This window comes from Amblyomma maculatum, chromosome 8, assembly GCF_055883805.1.
Source record: "Amblyomma maculatum isolate TAMU_Amacu chromosome 8, ASM5588380v1, whole genome shotgun sequence".
NCBI lineage: Eukaryota > Metazoa > Arthropoda > Arachnida > Ixodida > Ixodidae > Amblyomma > Amblyomma maculatum.
Genome location: NC_139351.1, coordinates 89,084,963 through 89,104,799, shown reverse-complemented (window position 1 = coordinate 89,104,799; position 19,837 = coordinate 89,084,963). Strand labels below are relative to the sequence as shown.

The window sequence follows — 19,837 nt, the reverse complement described above, 5'->3', positions numbered from 1 at the left end:
TATATATATATATATATATAAAATGTTACGCAACACAGTATTTTTTGGCTGTCATACCATTTCACTTCCTATTTAGCACAGCCTACAGTCTTTCGTGGCTGTCATACCATTTCACTTTCTACTTAGCATGCATATATACTGTTAGGGTAAGAATCAGTTCGCGATGGGAAGTTTAACAGACGACATACGTACCTCTAATTGTTTGCTTTCCAGCCAATTGGTTTCGGATAGAAAGCAGAGAATTTTTTTTTTTTTCTGAACGTGTTACGGTAAATGGCGTATGACAGATATGCTATGGTTAGCTCAGTTGGTAGAGCGAAAGACGGTGGTTTGGGTTTGATCCCTGGACCAGGACTAATTTATGTACGAAGTTTCTGAGAAAGCTGTAGCTCTGCGTTGTAGCTGTATGGCTGCGCTTGGGTGGATGTCAATATACTCCATTATAACAAACCTACTCCACCTTGAGGGATTCCCCTAAACATTCGACCAGGTGACCAGATATGCTCTGTAGGGAAACAGAAATGTTCTTTAAAAATGCCTCTAAATTCACACGCATTTATTATAGTGTAGCATAATTTCAGAATTGTATCCAGTGCAGCTGCATGTTAAACAGCTGTACACAAACAGCAGTTTGTATTTTGTTGATCACACAGTGCCAGTTGGCACGGCTCACCGCTACCGTTACTGCAAACAGCCCAGCCTGCCACCTCTAACAAACCTCTGGAACATGCGCTGTCAGAGAGCCATAGTATACCGCAAAGCTCGCCGTATGTCGATACTGGTTTCGACAGCGCGGGTCATCAATAAATGTCTTGAAAGCCGTGCAATTTCCACGAAGGCTAATATGCTGTAATGAGCATCCAAGCTTGCTTCTTTCGCTATAGTTACAGAATTTATGAGCATAAATGTAGATAACGAGAGTCAATTTAGATTATGGCAGCACTGACCACAGCACTTTCGTGATAGTTCTTGTCAAGCCGTAGTTACCAAACGTACGCCGAACTTCCTTCTTGTTGGAACTGTCTTCATGACGGCGACAAAAACAAATAGAGAAGAAGACGCCACTGTCACGCCTGTGCATCTAAATCAAAGGCAAACTTGCACGAGTGAGGCCGTGTTCATCCGGTGAAGAGTCAGAAAAAATCTAACTCCTCGTACACGTGCTCCTCAGCGTACCTGTCGCGAGCAAAGCGCACCAGACCGTAACAGAGTATTAGGTAAACGAGCACAAAGAAGGCCGATATGAAGGCCGCCAGCTGCTTCTTCTGGGTCGAAGTGCGGAACAGGTACCATGGTGCCGGCTGCATGTCCGTCTGCGTCGCCATAGAGTACAGCGTTGGCGTCATAGGGAGCGTCTGCGAGTGCTTGTCCTTGGTCTTCTTGGACGTCTGGACCTCCTTGTTCACTGTAGTTACGTTTGATGGCTCGGACTTTGACTTTGGCCCCCCAGCGGTCATCCGGGACTCGTCCATGGGGACGTCGGCCTGGACACTCGCGTCCGCAACGAAGAACTCGGTCATGGTCTCCCTGGACTCGGTCTGGAGAGGTCCGGCCTCCCTGCTCGTTGCTTCCTTGGCACTGGTTGCGACAACGTTCATCCTGGATCGAAGAGTACCTGTGTCCCTAGGAGTAGAGTATTTCCCAGGATCCCCCTTGCTAGACTCTTCCGGAACCTTCCGACTCGCGTCTTCATTGTTGTTGCTGCCGTTGCCGTTGTCACTGAGGCTTGGGTTTTGAGCCATGTCTACGTCTTCCCTCGGGTCGTAGTCTTCCGGTACCAGGTTGACGCTGTCGGGGGTAAGTCCACGTAGCCCAGGGGTACGGGTCCGCAGAAGCGGAGAGTCTGCTCCTAACCTACGTCGTGGGACGTCGTTTTCGACGATGGCAGCTGCCTCGTCGATAGATTGAAGTTCACTCTTCACCTCGGGTATGCCTCCGTTCACGTGTTCGCCGGCAGCCCTTACCTGCGTAACATGAAGGGCCGTGTCAACGACACTGCCAAAGAAAGTAATAATGGATGCGACAAGAAAAAGCGTGAATGAAATTTTAGGCCTCTACTTAGTGAGATAGTGCTGCTTGCGATGTATGTTTGTTGTTGAACAATTTACTGACATTGAGGCGAGTCGGGAAGCGAATTCTTTTTTTTTTTTTGTACGTTTGGACCCTGATATAGCAGGGGTGATCTGTGTAGCTTGACGTGACATTAAAAAAGCCCTGTTACCCGACCATGCGCCGCTGGGCACCTTATAAAGGTGGGTACGACGATCTTGGAGGAAGTGCGGGCTTTGGCTAATGAACGTTTACAGGGAAAAGTGCGCTTTCCCTGCTCCAAAGCACGGGTAAAATACAGAAATTCGACCAACAGCAACACTTATAGGAGGCATCGAAAGGTCGGACAGCTTGGGCTGTGCTGAAATACATTACCCATCAATATAATAACAATAAATGCTTCGAACAATACGCCTCTCCGAGTGATATTGAATACAACCTACCCTCGCAATAGCCGTTGTTTTTAATGAAATAATGAATATAGCGAATGAATGATGATTCCCATAGATTTAGTTTCTCTCAAGATCAGCACGGGCTATTACAAAATCGCCGGGCCCCTCAACTTCGTTATAACGAGATATACTGTCAAGAGGCGTATCATTCAGATTTATCAAATGTCCCTGCTGAAGGTAACCTGGTTTTTAAATACTAATGCAAGCATTTCAGTCAGTCGTTTTCAGGCCGAGGTATGATTTCTGTATTGACACTTTGTGCCTGAAGCCAGCAATTAAACAGTTACTTCGTTGCAATTTACTGATTGATCAATCTTACTGAATAGTTCACGCGATGATTGTCGACGGCCTTCAATTGGTTTCATTGAGCTAGTTGCACTTCATGCGTTTAAAGCTTGGAACAGCTTAAACATGCACCCACAAACTGAGCAAAGTGCGTGGTCAAGTCAAAACGGCGGGTGTGGAGAAGACGGCGGCAGATAAGTAGTGTGGAATTGCTCTTAGCGTTGTACATGCGCGCAACAACGGATTATGTCAAAAAGAGGAAGCCTCTTTCTGATATCTCCAACCATGCTCCTGTGCGAACGTTTCACTGGGGTGTCCTAAAGGTCCAATTTCTTCTGGGCCGGAGGGGACGTGGGGCGTCTGGAAGTCAAATGCTGTGAAAGCTGCCTCAAACGCCCAACGGCGAACGGAGCCAAATAACCAAGAAGAGAACAAAGGGTAGAGATAGGGCCTCTACGTATCTCTGCCTTTCCTATTCTTTGTCGTCGAGCGCAAAATGCCGAATAAACTTCCGAACTGTACCAATTCACTCCGATGCACAATAGCAACTAGATGCACCTTCTCCTTCCCCTGGTGCCGCCCCAACGCACAAGTCGCGAAGTGTCCCGCTGGGCCCGTATATCGAAATCCGAAACTCTGATTGGACCAAAATTTGGATGTCGAACTGTCACTCCGCCCGTGGCATCATTCATGTCTGAACTTCCCAAAGCCGTTGAAAACATGGCGAAAAAAAAAGTATTTTGAAGCTGCAGGGGTGTCGCCAAACGCTGAACGGACCTTTCGATGAACTTTTAAGTGTCTTGACGTCGTAGGGTGGTGCGCAAACGCCATAAGCTCCACAAAGTGGCCTCCGGTCATGCTCTGTTTCTGAAGCGGTATAGTTTCTCCACTTATGGGAGATTAAGAACTCGGTCGGCCCCAGCGCCTCACCTGGTCAGGCTCTCGGAGGGGCTTCCAGACGACGCCGTCTTCTAGTCGGATGGCCTCTGACTCGTCGTCTGCGATAACGCTCGCAGCCGCTTCGCTCAGCAGACGGCCCACCAGCTCGGGCAACAGCATGGCGGACGGCGGCTGCGGGACGGGAGTGGCAGCACCGCCATCATCGCCGTCGCGAGGATGGCCCGACGGCGGCGAAGAGGTCTGCTGCAAGCGGCGCCGAGACATGCCTCCAGCTGCAGCGAGTCCCAAGCGTAGAAAGACGGCCAAAGTGCACAGCAGTGACGGTGGGGGGCAGGCGACCATGCCCGCCCACTCAGGGGCGGCGAAGAACCCACGACGGCGGAGAAGGCGACACCATCGTCTTCGGCCGCCCCTGACCTTCTCCTGGCCGGCTCTGGCCGAGCTTCTACTTCTGGTCGGTTCCCTCCCGCCCTCAGGACTACAGCCTCAGGCCTCGTGCGGCTCGCACAGGCATTTCCTTACTTCCTCGCCTTCGCTCGTGTAGAACAGGAAAATGTTCTTCTTTCTCCTTTCTGGTCACTACATAACAGCACAGTTTTTCCTTGTTTAAGCACCCTCTTGTTTGGGATGTTCGAGGTTTGATACCCAGAGCCGCCGTGTGGTTTTTCATCTGGCACCAGCTCTTCCCCGGAGGGCTATGCTTTTGTGGGGTAAAATTTTTAGTTTCAGCCATGTGGCCGAATGAGGTCAGCCGTCAGCCGAGACTCAAAGCGCGGAAGGACAATGACCTAGAAATATGTCCTTTTTTATTCAGAAAACAGAGGCATTTAGGTGACCAGAGGTAGCCAGTAAAAAAGTACACGACCACAAAGGTATATGTATAGAAGACAATACACTATAGCTGAAACTGGCGATAGAAAACAAATTTTTTGTTAAACAACTCAAAGGCGTATGTGATTCATGGGATACATGGCGGGATAAGAAATCGAGAATTCGTTCGCGCCAACGGGTGGTGGGGACAGGGGGGTAGGCTTTATTCACTGTTTCAATGTTCTGGGCTTGGTGTGGAGTGGGGTGGAGGAGTCGCCCATTCTCTCAGGCAGTGTCCAGTGAGTCCTTTTTTCACGGCCCTTGCAGTAGCTGACTTTGCCAGCTCCAAAAACTTGCCGGAGTATCTTTGCTTAAAGCATGATCGAGACTGATATGGCCCTTCACCAGCAGCAGATGTTGAAGGGTTGCGTTGCATATTTGAGCGAAATCCAATTCGAATTTCAGTTTCATATCACCTTTGCCGCCCAGACCACGTGGAAAACGTCCGAAAAGGTCGCTCCACACAGGATGCAGCCCCAAAGTCTGCATTGAGGTCTTTCAAGACTGGTGGGTATAGCATTGTATTTGTAAACAATTTTGAGAAGGATCGAGCCTTTCGTCCGCTCTATGGAGACACAAGGTTGCAGAAAGCGGCGGTGAATGTCCTTATAATATGTAGTTATTCCTTTCAATGTGATGAGATATTGGATGGGCTCGGAGGCTTCCCGATTAAGTTTGAGTGCCCGGGGAGAGAGCGTGCGGGCCGCCTGATCGTCTAACTTATTGCCCAGCAGTCCCTGATGGCCGGGAGCCCAGATGAGATTAGAATTTGTAGGGCCTCTGGACCGACAGCAATTTTGTATACGACGCGTCGGGCGAAAGGAGGTATCCAACCCAGCTCATAATTCCAACAGACCCCCTTTGAGTCTGTAATGATGTGTTTCACTTGTGGGAGGGAGAGGGCGAGCGCAATTGAGATTTCCTCCGCTTGTGTTGTGTTGTGGGCATGAAATGTGAGTCCTGCCACTGTGTTGGTGTTCTGGACCACTGCCGCGCTGAACCCATGGTAGGGACCGGCAAAGTACACCTAGCATACGTGCTGTTGTCAATCATAATGTCGCTCCAATGCTTCCGCGCCCGCCTGGTGACGGCCATTGTGGTCAGAGTGTGACATGTTGCGGGAAATGGGTTTGACCTTGAGGGCGCGTCTCCAGGGTTCTCGTGTTCGTACCCGTTCTTCAAAGGTGATGCTGTATTGGATATGAAGTCGGTCAAGAATGCTGCGACCGAATGGCGTTGTGATAGGCGCGTGTATTGGCTGAGACGATGGACATTTCGGAGTTCCCGATAGGTGTTGTCCATCCTAAGGTCCAACAAACACTGGTTGGATGTGACAATGGGAAGGTCAAGAGCCCGTTTGATGACTTGCGGTGCGTGACCTCGAATTTGTCCTTGTCATGTTTGCGCATATGAAGGTAGGGGGTTGAGTTGAGAATTCTACTCCTAACGAAGGCATGTACCAGCCGCAAGACATCTTCGTAGCGCGCGCCCCCACGCTTATTGGATACCCGGCTGAACATACAGCCCACCTGGCCGCCATACATGTGAAGTTTCGTTAGTGTTGTGGCCGGTCTGCGTTGTTGGTGAATAAAGAGACCAAGGATGCGGATCTCCTTGGCCTCTCTAATTGGACCCGAAGGGAGTGTGAGACGAACTGAAGTGTCGTCCCGAGGGGAGGGACGGACGTGGACAAATTTTGATTTGGTGGGAGCACATTGTAGACCACAGTATGCAGCGTACGCGTCCACCACATCCACTGCCTGTTGTACGCATGTTTCCATGTGTCCAAGATTGCCTTCCGTTGCCAAGATATCATCCGCATACAGGGCATATCGAATGTCAGGCATGGATCGAGTTTAATTTTGCGGCAAGGTATTTCATTGCAAGGCTGGAGATGAGGGGAGACAACACTGCGCCCTGTCGTGTACCTCGGGATCCGACGGCATTACCGATACATCTGTAAATTTCTCACGTGTCGACAGACCTATATGCGAATTCAAGACGGGGAAGAATGTAGCGTCACCCGCTCCGTGCACCACACGTACGAAGAAGCAGGCGGCGCGCGGCTATGCTGCTGAAGGTCGGCTGAAGGTCAAACTGCTGCGTACGCGAAACGCGCTGCAGCTAGTCCAGTGACCTCGACCAAGAAGAAAACATCGCCTACGTAACGTACGCAGACGACATAACAATACGAACAACCACAGGCTCCCTATCAGAAAAAGTTAAGAGTTAACGATGCTGACGTAGTACATGGTGTGCGCTTTTGTTTTAGTTCGCCGGTAGCAAAATGTGATTTGTGATATTTCCGGTGAAGAATTTTTTGTTTCTAGTTGTTTTACACCCGGGAAAAGGACCAGCGAATCATATTGATAAATGTTTAAACTAAATACCTACAATATTTTTTTATTCTTTTGGCACAGAAAAATAAAAACTTTTGGGTTGTACAGATTTTTTTTTTCATTTACATAAAAATACCATGTCTCGTTTTCCTAGTGGTCGGGGAAGTGCCAGCAATTGCTGTGCTGCTCTCCGCGTCCACATTCGCCCTCCGCGCTATCTGTGCCCTGCCATGCACCCAGCACCTCTTCATTACCTAACCGACCGACTGGGCGTTTGACGATGCGTGAACGTGTGGATATCCACATCACCTAGCTAGAGGTCAGTCTGGCCAAACTCGTTGGTCGCCTTGACCATAGAGGACTCATGAAAGAAGGAGCCTGTATCGTGAGCACACCGAATGAGGGTGTTTATGGCTTCGACATAGGACGACATCGTTTTCCCTGCATCGATAAACTCATCGATACAAGTATCGCAGCAAAATAAAGTTAAAGATATTCACTTTCTCGCACAATTGCTCCTCTTTTGGCAACTTTTCAGATTTTTATAGCTTTTTTTCCTAGAAGACCTCGCAACACTGCCGGAATCCCCAGCCTTTGGAATTTGCCTGACATGACTACCTCCAGCCCCTCACTATACATATCGCGAGACACTGCAACACGTCCACTTAGCAAGACAAACATTCGCAGTAATAAATCGGAGGAGTGTCACCTCAGTGGTTACATTATTCTACAATAGCCCAGCTAGACTGCACAAAAATATTCCGGGTACTTTCTCAGCTGAATGCACATTTTGCGGCCAGAAAGCAGACCTTTACCATATGGTATGGGCGCGCCAAGACCAAGCCATACCCCTTGAAGAAAACCCAACGTGGGCGGATTGGGAGGTGCCCTGTCCAGCTCTGACCTTGCGTCACAAAGGACCTTGCGAGAGCTCGGGCATCGGCATCAGCCAACGGAGTCCCGAACTGAGAACCCGACCAACCCCGCCATTAACTCTTACCCATTTCCCTAAACTTTTTATACTATTACTACTACTGCCGCCCTTATCGACAGTCGCGTCGAGCGCATGTTACACGCCGCAATGAACTTGGCCACATGCTCAGTTGCATTGCCTCCGCGTGCACCAAAACGGAAGGAAAAGAGTGCGCGTATTTTAACAGGGCATAGGAGCCGCTCCATAGGACAGGATCCCTTTGCGGACGACTTCTTTGTGAACCCTTCCATTCCCAGTAAAAGGGGCGTCACAACAAACACGAGACCATGCCAGGCTTGCCCTGCTGCATAGACTGTCAACAAACAGCTCACTGTGGATAATGATACTGCGGGTCTGACTTGCTCAGCTCAGACCTAGAGGTTTAAATCAGAGTCACAGAGCGGGCCGAAGAGGTCGCCGAACATATCTCAGGTTGGTCTAACTCACCACTAGGAAAAGAAGAGGGGAACACCTCCCCAACCCACGCCCAAAAACCTATTCCTCAAAAAAAGGTTTTCCTCCTCCTCCACACTCCTTTCTTGCCCCTCCCTCTCAATACAGGACAGCTCCCAAGGATTCGCAGAAACAAAGGTAGCAAGAAAATGACGGAAACGATGCTTAACTGGTAGGGTGCATGCATGGAGGATCCGCCGTGCTCGGGTAGCCTTTCTCATACGTAAGCAGAGGCTGTTCTGTAGTCACACATCAACACCGCTGCACACATAAGAGGGATATGTTGATCACATTAGAATAAGTCTATAGTTGCGTCTTAGATAAATATACGACTTGCGTCTTAAACACAAAACGTGCGTTGCGGTCTTCTAGACATCTGCATGGCCGCTGTGTTACGGTAAAGCCGTAATATGCTGCAATGTGCAGTTCGAAAGAAAGACGTCATCACCAACCACAATAAAAACAGCAACAAAACAACTTCATCACGCTATAAACCCTCACTACATCGCTCACTGCAGCCATTGCTCTAGTAACCAATTTTTAGTGTGAACAGTGTAGTATAAAAAGTTTTATATTTGGCCTGGGTGCATCAACCGTTCCAGCTGCGAGCACGCACGCACGCACACACACACACACACACACACACACACACACACACACACACACACACACACACACACACACACACACACACACACACACACACACACACACACACACACACACACACACACACACACACACACACACACACACACACACCGAGAGGAACGTTGATTGCTTCGAGCGCGGCATGAGCGAGCACTGACCAACGCCACACGACACCCTCTTTTGCAAACCAATGATAACTGAACGAAATCGAAACTTTTCACATCATCACATAAGCATAACCTCGAGAGAGGAAGAGAACGAGTTCGCAGGGGGAATGTAGGCGGAAGGAGAGAAAGAGAAGGGGGAGGGGCGCACACATTGTTTCCTGCATTGTGTTCTAAGGAACAGCTAAGGTCTAGCGCCGGCGAGTTGGAGAAATATTCCCCCGGTATACCAAAGATGTCGGTAGGGTGGGCCGTCAAGAGCACTGTTCGCGGTGCTCGAAGCCACTTAAATTATTGTGTGAGAAAGTGCGCAGAAATATTGCTGCCGCCGCCATTTGGTAAGATTCTCGGCTCCGTCAGCGGCGCTGAAGAGCAGTTGTCTTTTGCGACATTGGCCGCAGTGAACGGTGCTTACAGTCAGGGCAGCAGGGCAGGCCTGACTCCCGCGTTTGCTGTGACGTCCTCACTGATAGAAGTGGAGGTGTTCGCAAAGAACTAATCCGCAAAGGGATCCTGTCCTCTGGAGCGGCTGAAGAAGTTGCGATCGGATGAAAATGCGGCCGCAGTCGTAGCTGCAGTGGCCGGGCGAAGCAGGGATGGTGTCATGGAGGACGCGTTGCTGCCACTGCAGAAGCCTTCGTCCTGCGCGTTTAGCGGTGGTGGCGGGGGCGGAAAGGCGGGTGGCGGGGGACCGTCATCTTCTTCCTCCTCCTCAAATGTTTGCCAGCCACTGGTCGGCTTGGGCAGCTCGGCGGGTGTCCTGGAGGGGCTCTTGAGTTCCCCAAAACCAGAGCTCCTCTTGCCGCTGTTGCCCTCGGCCAGTGGGTCAAGGTCGGAAAAAAAATAAGGCATGTGCGTGGGGGGCAGGGAGGCCGTCGCCTGCGGTAAGGTGACAAACGGCAGTGTCCGCGGTGGCTGCATGGCGCGGTATTTCTGCTGCTGCTGCGCTTGTCCTCCGAAGGCGGAGGATTGTAGGGAAGCGCGGGCAACAAGAGGCGGCGGTGGCAGCAGAGGCGGTGGAAGCCCTACGGGTATTGAGGGCTCGGACACGCAGGCACGGGACCCGGGATAAAAGTGCTGCTGCCCTGGGCCGGACACAAATGGCATGTCAAACGGGTCTGGCAACGCCAGTGTGGCTGCGGTGGCTATCGTCGTATCCATGTGCTGGATGCCCTCCTGCCAGCAGTCTAGCTCCGAATGCAAGTCGAGGAGGTCATCCATCACGGGGGCTGTTTCTGGCACGGTGGGATTTCCACTGCTCGCACACTGTGGGCTGCACATCAACTCTTGTACCTCCCCACGGTTGGAGAAGTCGCTGTGGGGCGTCCAGGCCTGCAGCTGCTGCCTCTTCTCCTGCTGAGCAATGCGCAGTTCGTGCTGTTTCATCTCCAGCACTATCTGGAAAAGGTCGGACAGAGCCACTACCAGCTGGGAGGCCGCTTTCTCTGTCTTGATGGCGATGAAGCGGTGGCAACCGACCTGGGTCATGCAGACATAACCAAAGGCCCGGGCGTCGTTTGCATCTAGCGAGATGAATGAAATGTGGTGTACTGGGTGGTGGAACACCATCTCCCCGGTCTTTTCATCGCGTATCTTAATTCCTTGGAGGGAAACGGTCAGCTGTACCCGCTGCTTGTGCTTGCCGCACGCTCGGACAGCCATCTTGAGCCGAGTCATAGTATCCTGGCACATGCGGTCCCCGCGGGCCTCGGGTACTGCCTGGCTGCCGATGAGCTTGGCCCGGAACATGAGTCCCTCACCCTCGAACCGTGATTGGTCATCACCCTTGCCTCCACTGCCACCGTCACCACCACTACCAACGCCTTTGCCCTTCTTGGGATTGCAGCGGCGGTTAGGCCGACGGCCCCCGTCATTCTGCGTTGACGCATGAGTGCTCATGGCCTACTTCTGGGGGCTATCTTCGTCTTCCTCCTCTTCTTCCCATAGGCGTTCCCGCTCAGCTGCTCGACCACGGCTCCATGACTGCGGCTATTGTTGTTCGCCTCTTGAAACATGTGGCACATACCCACATGGGGGATTGACTAATACCCAAGGAAATGTAACAAGCGATTGCAAAATTTTTTTATTGTGGCCATGGTTCTGTTATTTCCTCAGTACACATGGTGCATACCCACAGTGGGGGATTGGCCAGGGTTTAGTGCAGTAACAAGAAATGAATTCTTGATCCTGACCTAGCCTGTATCATGCGTAAATTATCAATTAATAATTAATGTGGGTGAAAAATGTTTTGGAGAAACATTTATAGTGGTAGGCATAGTAATAAAGAAAAAACTGGGTGAGGTTTAACCTGCTAAACCTAGTTAAAAGGCAGTCTCATTCTATGCTACATAGCAAGTCTTCGTATTAAAAAAAAAAACTAGTTAAACCAAGCGAAAGAGTCGTTTTGCTTGGCTTTTCTTTTGTTAGGCTTAGGTTTAGACATAGGCAGATATGGTTTTGCACAGAATAAATTGACGAGTATGGTGGCGAGGACGCCGTCAACTACAAGAGGGAACACGTGATGCTATATCTTCCGTGAAAGATCAAAGATGAAGCGATGGTACACTATAAGTATTATGATTGTTAGTTTTTTTTATATTCACAATTCTAATAGCTATACATTCATATAATTCTTTACAACCTCGCTTTGCGACAAGCTTGAGCTCATAATTGAGTTTGTGGACAACACCACACCTTGGCCAATCCCCTATGGCGGGTACGTGTCATATTTCTAGAGGGCAACACGCGGGCGGAAGCCCTAGGCCGCCATTATGTGTCGAAACCCGGCATTTACTACGTGGACGCCTCCGGCCCCCACCTTGGAAGATGCTACACGGCCGCAGTGGTCCACCAGCTCAAAGCTGTTAACGGGCTTACATTTCGCGCCCACGACATAACTCACGTAGAGGAGGTCGCCATTGCACTAGCAGCTACCCACACCGATTTCAAAATCTGTCAGAACGTCGAGTAAGGCTGGGCTCCATACTTAGCCTACCGACTACTTCAAAATTGCGCCTATACCGAGGACCCCGCTCACCGGAACATATATCGTATGGGCTCCTGCTCATATGGATCTTGAGGGGAATGAGGCAGCCGACGCCGCCGCACGCGCGCTTTCTTTCCGAGCTTCTCATCTCGACCCCCTAGATCAGGATCTCAAATTCGAACCTGCGTATTCTTTTAAAGATATTTTTTCTTTATTATCAATCTTGCCATAGTCTTTACACTCGTCCGAGCAAAGGTCTGTCTAAGACGGAGGAGCGGCTTCTACTCCGTCTCTATACCAACACTCTGCTGTGCCCGGCAGCACTCAAACATTTTAATCGTTCCTTCGCGGGCAGTTGTCCGCACTGTGCGGAGAAGTCTTCGGACATCTACCTTATGGTGTGGGCTTGTCCATTCAACCCAGTTATTCCTCCTCACCCCAACCCCACTCGGAAGGACTGGGAGGCGACCCTGCTCGGCTGCTATGACCTGCAGGCCCAAAAGGCTTTGGTCGAGCGCGCCCGGGCAGCGGCCGACGCCACTGGGGTCCCGTACTGTATAGGACCCCACCTGGTATTTGTAAGGGCCGGATCTTCAAATATCCGGCTCATGCATATACCTCCACCCCTTTTTAATCATTAAACGTTTTTCACCACCACCTCAACCACCTCTTCATGACATCACGCTGCGCTAAGTTATGCCATGACGTCACTGACGGCGGCGTTTCTTCCCATAACGTCGCCGCTAGGATGACACCCCTTTCCCATGACGTCACAGGCAGTTGATTGATTGAACGTCCTTCATTGAAGGCTCATGGCCATGGATGGGGGTAAAGGGGAGTAGGCAAAATCTTCTTTATTTGCACAGGTCGTCACTCAAATCATATTGCTCTGACCAAGCCACTAAGGGAGCCATACTTGGCAAATATCATTTGTGTGTTAGCATCAGTTCCCAGAAGGGAACGGTAGTTCAGGGGGTATAGGGTTCGATCTTGGAACGTCCAGTAGAAAAAGCAGGGCAATCCCAGAGTAGATGAAATATGCCGCCGCGCGTTAGAGTCGTATAGTGGGGGCACGTAATCATTTCCTCTGTATACTGACGCCAGCGGGCCATAATACGTGGCGTGTAAGCCGCATGGGCGATGAGCTTATTCAAGACTTCACTTCAGGTGAGGTGGGTTTTTCGCGCAAAAAGTGGGTCTGGTGTGGCCACCTGCATGCGATGCTGACTGAGGCTACGAAGACTGGTCCGTGTATAGTGCATAAGGGCAAGGGATGTCTCCATGGCAACCGCGGCGGTATGACGCCACGAGCGCACCTCTTTTTGACATTTTCCGCCAAATTCCCTTAATCATGCATCGTTGTTTATATTCATGCTAACTAATCGCTCTTTAGTCTGTTCAAACCCTTTGTCTTCTTTTTGCATCAATTTCATCGACTTTCGCTCCAATGCCACGTGACTAGCGGTCGTGCATGTCCCCGCTATTTCGATGTTTGACTTTTTTGCCTCTAATTAATCGCTCTACATCGACTAAATTCGCTATTTGGCAAACAAACTTTTTCACCCTCTACCTCAATCATTATTTTTCTCTTAATTCTTCACTGAACAATGTAAACGTGCCAACAAGTTTTGCGTCCACGCACTGGGCTTGACTACCCGATGCGCTGCCAACCACCGCTACTGCGGCAACAGGTTGCCAGCGATCCCTTGGGGTGCCTGTGGAACATCACCCCTCTCCTCCCCTCTTTCCCTTTTCGGACCACGTCCGAGGTAATTAATTGAAGGGGCACCTCAAACCTAGCATATCCGACAGCAGCCGCACGTTGGAGCAAGACAAAAAGTTTGGACTATGTAAATAAATAAATAAAAAAAACGGTATAAATTGAGCGGCTTTAACTTAAAACGCATTGAAAATGTACCCGGACAAACAAAAAAAAAAGTGCAAATTATGCGAGTTTGTAAGGTCTAAGGTTTCACAAAAGCCCGACTATGAGAGACACAGTAGTGGAGGGCTCCGGAAGTTTTGACCACCTGAGGTACTCAACGTGCACCGACACCGCACAGTTACAGAGGCACCTTGTCATTGAAACGCGGCCTGGATCGAACCCGCTTCCTCAGGGCCAGCATTCTAGCGTCTTTACTCAGCCACCACCCAAGCATAGAATGTTTAAATTATAACCACTGCGTCATACAATATTTACTAAAACATACTTTACATATACACATAAACAGCACTTGAAATTTATGTGCTTCTGTGTGGCTATTTTTCTTTGCAAAGCGTAGCTTTAATTAAATCACTTCCACATTAAAAGCTCTCCAGTTTTCATTTATATCAGTCAGTTTTGCGACATTTTATATAAACTTGTGCTTCCAAAGTGCAGAAGCAATTAATTAGACCCAGGACGCAGTTACCTTCGCAATCCCCGAGAGCCACGCCATTCGTGATCAGGCCTTTATGCTGGCCATATAAATTCTGCCTGGAATGTGCGCAAAACCTGCACCGACATTTCCCAATCTGAATTTTTTAAAGCAAACAGCCGAGCATCAGGGTCAGTATGCTGCATAACTGAAATGAACGGTAAAATGAAACCAAAGCATGCAGTTGCATCCACAGGCACAGGAGGCAATTTTTGCCATCGGCTGCACTGCCCGGATTTTCAGACTTGACAACATGACTGCATTATTCGGTACAAAAAGTTTACAGCATAGTGCGAAACGCTGTCTACATGTTGCTGCCGTACCCACGCACAGCATCGGTGTGGGCTCTCCCTATGAGCAGCCACTCGTAAATGCTCAGCTAAGAAGATATCGTGGCAGATGAAGCTTGCCTTACACACAGAAATTGTAACTGCAAATGTGGTTACACTTTCAAATTACTGATGTCATAATTAAGCTTAATTTTCAATCACATGACTCGTGCTGGGCCTAGGCACATTGATGAAGTTAGATTCAAAAGGCACACGAGCTTAAGAACGCCGATCGAATTCCTTGTCGACGCCTGCACTACTTGTGTGTTTTAAACAAGAGAAAAGGGCAGTAGCGCAAAACACACCGAAATTTCACTTTACCAACGGTGGCTAGCATATCGGCTCAAAAACTATACTGCACGGCCTCGTCCCTTTCGAGAGCAGTAAATCTGGAGCAGTCTGCTGCAATTTTCAAACCTTTTATCAGGATGGCTCAACCTTTTTTAGTTTGGCACAAAGATAGCGCCACTGCACCTATAGATTATAAAACATTAATGTCTTGATATGCTCTGTGATCAATGTATTATGTGGGGCCTGTTATATAAGGCATTCATGAATGAAATGCAATTATAAAGACTGAATAAAAGAGCAGGAAGGCAAGAGGGATAACTGGATTAGCACATCTTATTGGTAGCAAACTGCAGTGTTTGCACATAACCACAGCTAGAAAAAGAAGTAACCATATACCACATTAGATGTAGAATGGATACTGGACTTTTCCTTACTGGTTGCCAGTAGGTCCTGTGAAAAATCTGTTCTAAAGCTTGATTTTTGACATTTCCTGACCATGTTGTCAGAACCATAAGAATGCACAAGTGTTTCCTAAGCCCCCTTGAAACAATCCGAACGTCTGTCAAGGAATAAACAGCATACACAAAAATCTGTAAAGAAACGAGTCTTTGATTTATTCGTGAAATAAATTACAACATATTTACAAAAATCAACGAATACCGAAACGCAAGGGCAAAGGAAAGACCGCATCAAGCAGCAATTGTGCTTAACAAACAAGTTCGTCAGCTAATTGTTATCAAACACTACAAAAACTCACCCTATGCAAAGCTGGAGTGAAGTACTTATCGCCTGCACATGAATGCGCGGAACAAAAAAAACCGTCAAGATACCTGACTAGACACTTCTGCCCTCACAACATACACGTTATTCACAACAAGGCAAGTGGGCTCCAATAAAGCCCACATGAATAATGCACATCTAAGTCAATGAACAGTGGCAGCTTCTGAAGCACAACAATTGCATTGCAACATCCCCTACCACAGTTTCAATGGTACGAAAGGAAAGAAGTTCGCCCATAACTGTCGAACACACTCATGCTTCGAGGCCCGACAAAACAAAATATCCATTTTCACAACAAACTTCCTTCCCACAGCATACAACAAAGTAAAGTTATGACCTACACCCTTGCAGTCCCACGATGAAGACAGAAACAGTTAGACATGAAGTGAAATTGCAGCGATTCCCCAAAAATGTGTTAAAAACAAAGTGGTTATTACAAACATTTAGCAGCTGGGTCAGTTGGTGCATGTTCCTAATTTGCAAAAAATAGTGCAAAATATTTTACAAAATTAAAACAGCAAGAAGTTATGAGGCAGTAACAACACAAACTATTCACCTTCTTGGGGTAGGACACACAGCCTACTACCCAGTATGGCATCCATAGCCAGGTTGAACTGCATGCAATGGTAGTGGAACACCAGATGTGTCTTTCGAAGCTAACACAAACTTTTGTCTGCTGAGGTATGGATGTTGACGCTTTCCTGCCATGCGCTCTGCTCTCTTCTCACCGGGAGGCCACAAAGTGAACCACGAGCAGTCAGCTGAGTATGTGTTCAGACTCCGCGTCATTATCGAAAGTGTTGCTATCTACTGGAGTTGAGGGAATGAGAGCGGAATCGGCCTGCACGAAGAGCTGACATGTTTGCAGGGTTTTATGCAGTTTCAGCCATGGCCTGGATTATATGCCCATCCAATGCCTGTTTCTGACACGAAGCATGCAGCCTTATTTGACCAAAACAAACAAACAAAACGACTCTGTATGCAAATCTGTGACGGACAAAGCTCAGGCTTCCTTTCCAGCAGATTGTAGAGCAAAGCCGTTGTTACTGCATATACTTGGCCTTTATGTTTACCTTGCCTTCTTTAAATATACCTAGAACCCTTCTTAACTTCCATTAGTGCTGGTCCCATCCTGTCCAGTGGTTTGTGTGTAAGGACTACAATTGTTCAAAATATACACAAAATCTACAAAAACCAGAGCAGCTAGTGTAGCAAAGAACAGTGCGGGGCTTGAATTACGCCCCAAACGTACCTGCACATATTTGGAACCAGGTCTGCATGAGGCTGAACGAATGTAAGTTCAACTGGCCCAAGAACATATCAACTGAACAGTCAAGGCTCGATTCAGAAACTGTGAGACTAAAAAATTGTGAGGGTTTAAGCGAGGCTTGAACTTAGTGATACAAGTGAAAGAAGCGTTAAGCATGGTTATGCATGGTTTGACTGTCTGAATCAGGGGTACGCTCAAGCTTCACCTTGAGAGTAGCCGTCAACTTTTCAATCCACGATTTTTAAAAATAGATTTTTTCTTTAAATTAGGTCTTAAGCATAGGAGGGAACAGCATACTTTCGGGTGGACACCTCTGAATGGTGGACACCTACACTTAAGTCAAGGTCACCAGACAGGTCGAGCGGTCGGACAGGTTGATCTTGGCTGACACATGGCGTAGTGAAGTTTCTATAAAGGGTTCTTAATCGAACAACAAAACACTCAGATATCTACAACCTGCAAAGCGAATCAAATCAAAAGTGCCAGCAGATCAATAAGCTTTTTATCTGACCGTAGTTCATATCTCCTATAACCATGCAGCGCCGCATTATGCAGTTGGCTCCTGAACTGGACCAAAAACTTTTTAGACCGAAGGAAAGTTTTTCAATTCATTAGATGTGGACCTAACTAAGGCGCCAGTACAACAGTTTGTTTGAACAGGCTGGCAGTTCGTATTAATAATAATAATTGGTTCACAGGAAGGGAAAGGCGCAGTATCTGTCACACTTATTTCTGTGGACACCATTAAGCAAGTTGAAAATAATGAATGTCCACGGTAAGAAATCTCTCTCTCACCCTTTAAACTAAAGGCTAATGTTTCAAGCGTTCAATCATGGCGGAATTACTCGGACCGCAGCGTCTGCACAAAGAACATTCACATAAAGCCACAGCAGAAATGCATAACAATAGAGGCAAGCGTTACTGTGAACATGCTGGCACAGATCCATCCCACTGCAATTCTCAAGACTTCCCAAAACGCCACCAAAGGTAGCCAAGCCTGACCGTGGGGTTCACTCAGAAGCTGCCAGTGAAAAAGTGGTCCTGCGTGAAAGGCTTCTTCTCATCCGGAGATCAGAGGTGCCTAACCGGTGCAAGTGGAATGCGTTAGGCACGTCGACGACCTCTTCGGTTGTTCCATCAGTACGGCGTTCTCTGGGTTATGTTCACCAGGTCGTGTGTGCTGCAAATGAGAATTTAAGAGCCAAATCAGCAAGCCGTAGTCTGCGTCAGGCAGAATCTGAGTTTAAGAGGTCAAAAGATCCAACTCTTCAGCACTGGATTTCTTTAGAACTCTACACCCACCCTTAAAGAGTGCCTTTTTATATTTGTTTAGTGCAGAAAGTCACATTTCTATAGCTATGGAGCGCTCCATTCAATGAATGAATTTTCATGTTGTGCAAGAGTGGTTGACATAATGGTGCCAGGCATGACACGACAAGTATGTACGCCTTGATAGCTGGCCGCAATGACTCCTCTGCCAACTTCTTCTTTCTTAGAGGCAACAAAGTGGGTTTTCTTACGAAGCTCACAGTGCTGCAGTTTGTCAGAAATGATTTATCGCAAGGCTGTCACTATCTGGCAGTGCCAAAAAGAAGTGTGTGAAACCTGACATTCATAACACCGTTCCTACTAAGAAATTCGCGTTTCTGTGAAACCTGCTAGTCTGGCACGCGAGAAAACTAATAGACCCAGACTCACTTTTTATGGGATTCATGGTTGGTTCGAAGGGCAAATATGGCATCTTATTTTTCTAACTCCAAAGAATTGACTGAAACTATCGCAGTACATTCTCCGCAGTCTTTCGACACATTGAAACCGACTGCGCAGTCGAGGGGCAAAATTTGTTGCAGAGCAACTAAATATATAGAATTTCCCTCCCTGCAGCCTCGTTCGAGCGATTTACATGCGCAATCTCACATATGTGGGACATCACAATTTGCCTGCTCATTGATGTTCATTGCATGTTTTATGAAGGTCAAAACCTATAGCTTGTTCTATTATTCTTGGTATTCTTGATAATTAAAAAAAAAAAAAAACAGTGATGATATGAGCTGTTACTTAGTCACTAGCTCAGCCATGACCACAATGCAACGGTATCTATGATGTCACAGAGTGGTCGAAAACCAATTGAGGTTTCAGTTTCCTGAATTTTACTCCTTTAACACACTTCCTACTTGGCGTTTAAAAAAAGTGTTTTGCGCTGGCAAGAGAGGACTCCTAAGAAATATAATGCTATTATCTAAAAAAATTGAAACTGCCAGTGTACCCTTTAACATCAGTGAAGATCCCACCCTTCCACCATCATGTCTAGTGGCCTAAATACAAGCAGCAAATATCAATGGATATCTACAGGAATAATAAATGGCTCAGTAGTTAAAACTGACACAATTCACACAGAACAATACGCTGTGCTGTGGGCAGAAAGAAAACCTATGCATAGCTTGAAATTGCTAGGCCACAGTGATATGAAAACTGTAAAGGTAAACTAATGCCTACCTAGTAATTATAAACATCTAGACCTACTGTGTTTGGCAGGAGTGTCAGCACTTTTAACTGATCAGCAACTGATCAGCCCTTTGCATCACTGCATCAACATCTGAGTCACTGTTAGTAGAAAGAAGTGATAGT

At 47.9% G+C, this 19,837-nt stretch overlaps 3 protein-coding genes across 3 annotated transcripts in view; all 3 read right to left on the bottom strand.

Moving 5' to 3' along the window:
* Nucleotides 1-1,019: 1,019 nt before the first annotated feature.
* Nucleotides 1,020-4,028, bottom strand: LOC146181751 (uncharacterized). Its single transcript, XM_084575844.1, has 2 exons — nucleotides 3,717-4,028; nucleotides 1,020-1,964 (listed from the first exon to the last, which is right to left on the bottom strand). The coding sequence occupies exons 1-2, from the start codon at nucleotides 4,026-4,028 to the stop codon at nucleotides 1,134-1,136; spliced, it is 1,143 nt and encodes a 380-aa protein (XP_084431970.1). The 3' UTR covers nucleotides 1,020-1,133.
* Nucleotides 4,029-9,631: 5,603 nt separating this feature from the next.
* Nucleotides 9,632-11,083, bottom strand: LOC146181750 (uncharacterized). The gene has a single exon (XM_084575843.1). The coding sequence runs from the start codon at nucleotides 11,033-11,035 to the stop codon at nucleotides 9,632-9,634; it is 1,404 nt and encodes a 467-aa protein (XP_084431969.1). The 5' UTR covers nucleotides 11,036-11,083.
* A 4,665-nt stretch (nucleotides 11,084-15,748) lies between these two features.
* Nucleotides 15,749-19,837, bottom strand: part of Cdc50 (cell cycle control protein 50A) — a 46,012-nt gene continuing 41,923 nt past the window's right edge. Inside the window, exon 10 of the mRNA XM_084576744.1 lies at nucleotides 15,749-18,389. Coding sequence (XP_084432870.1) covers nucleotides 18,347-18,389 — 43 coding nt within the window. The 3' untranslated portion in view covers nucleotides 15,749-18,346. The remainder of the gene's footprint in view (nucleotides 18,390-19,837) is intronic.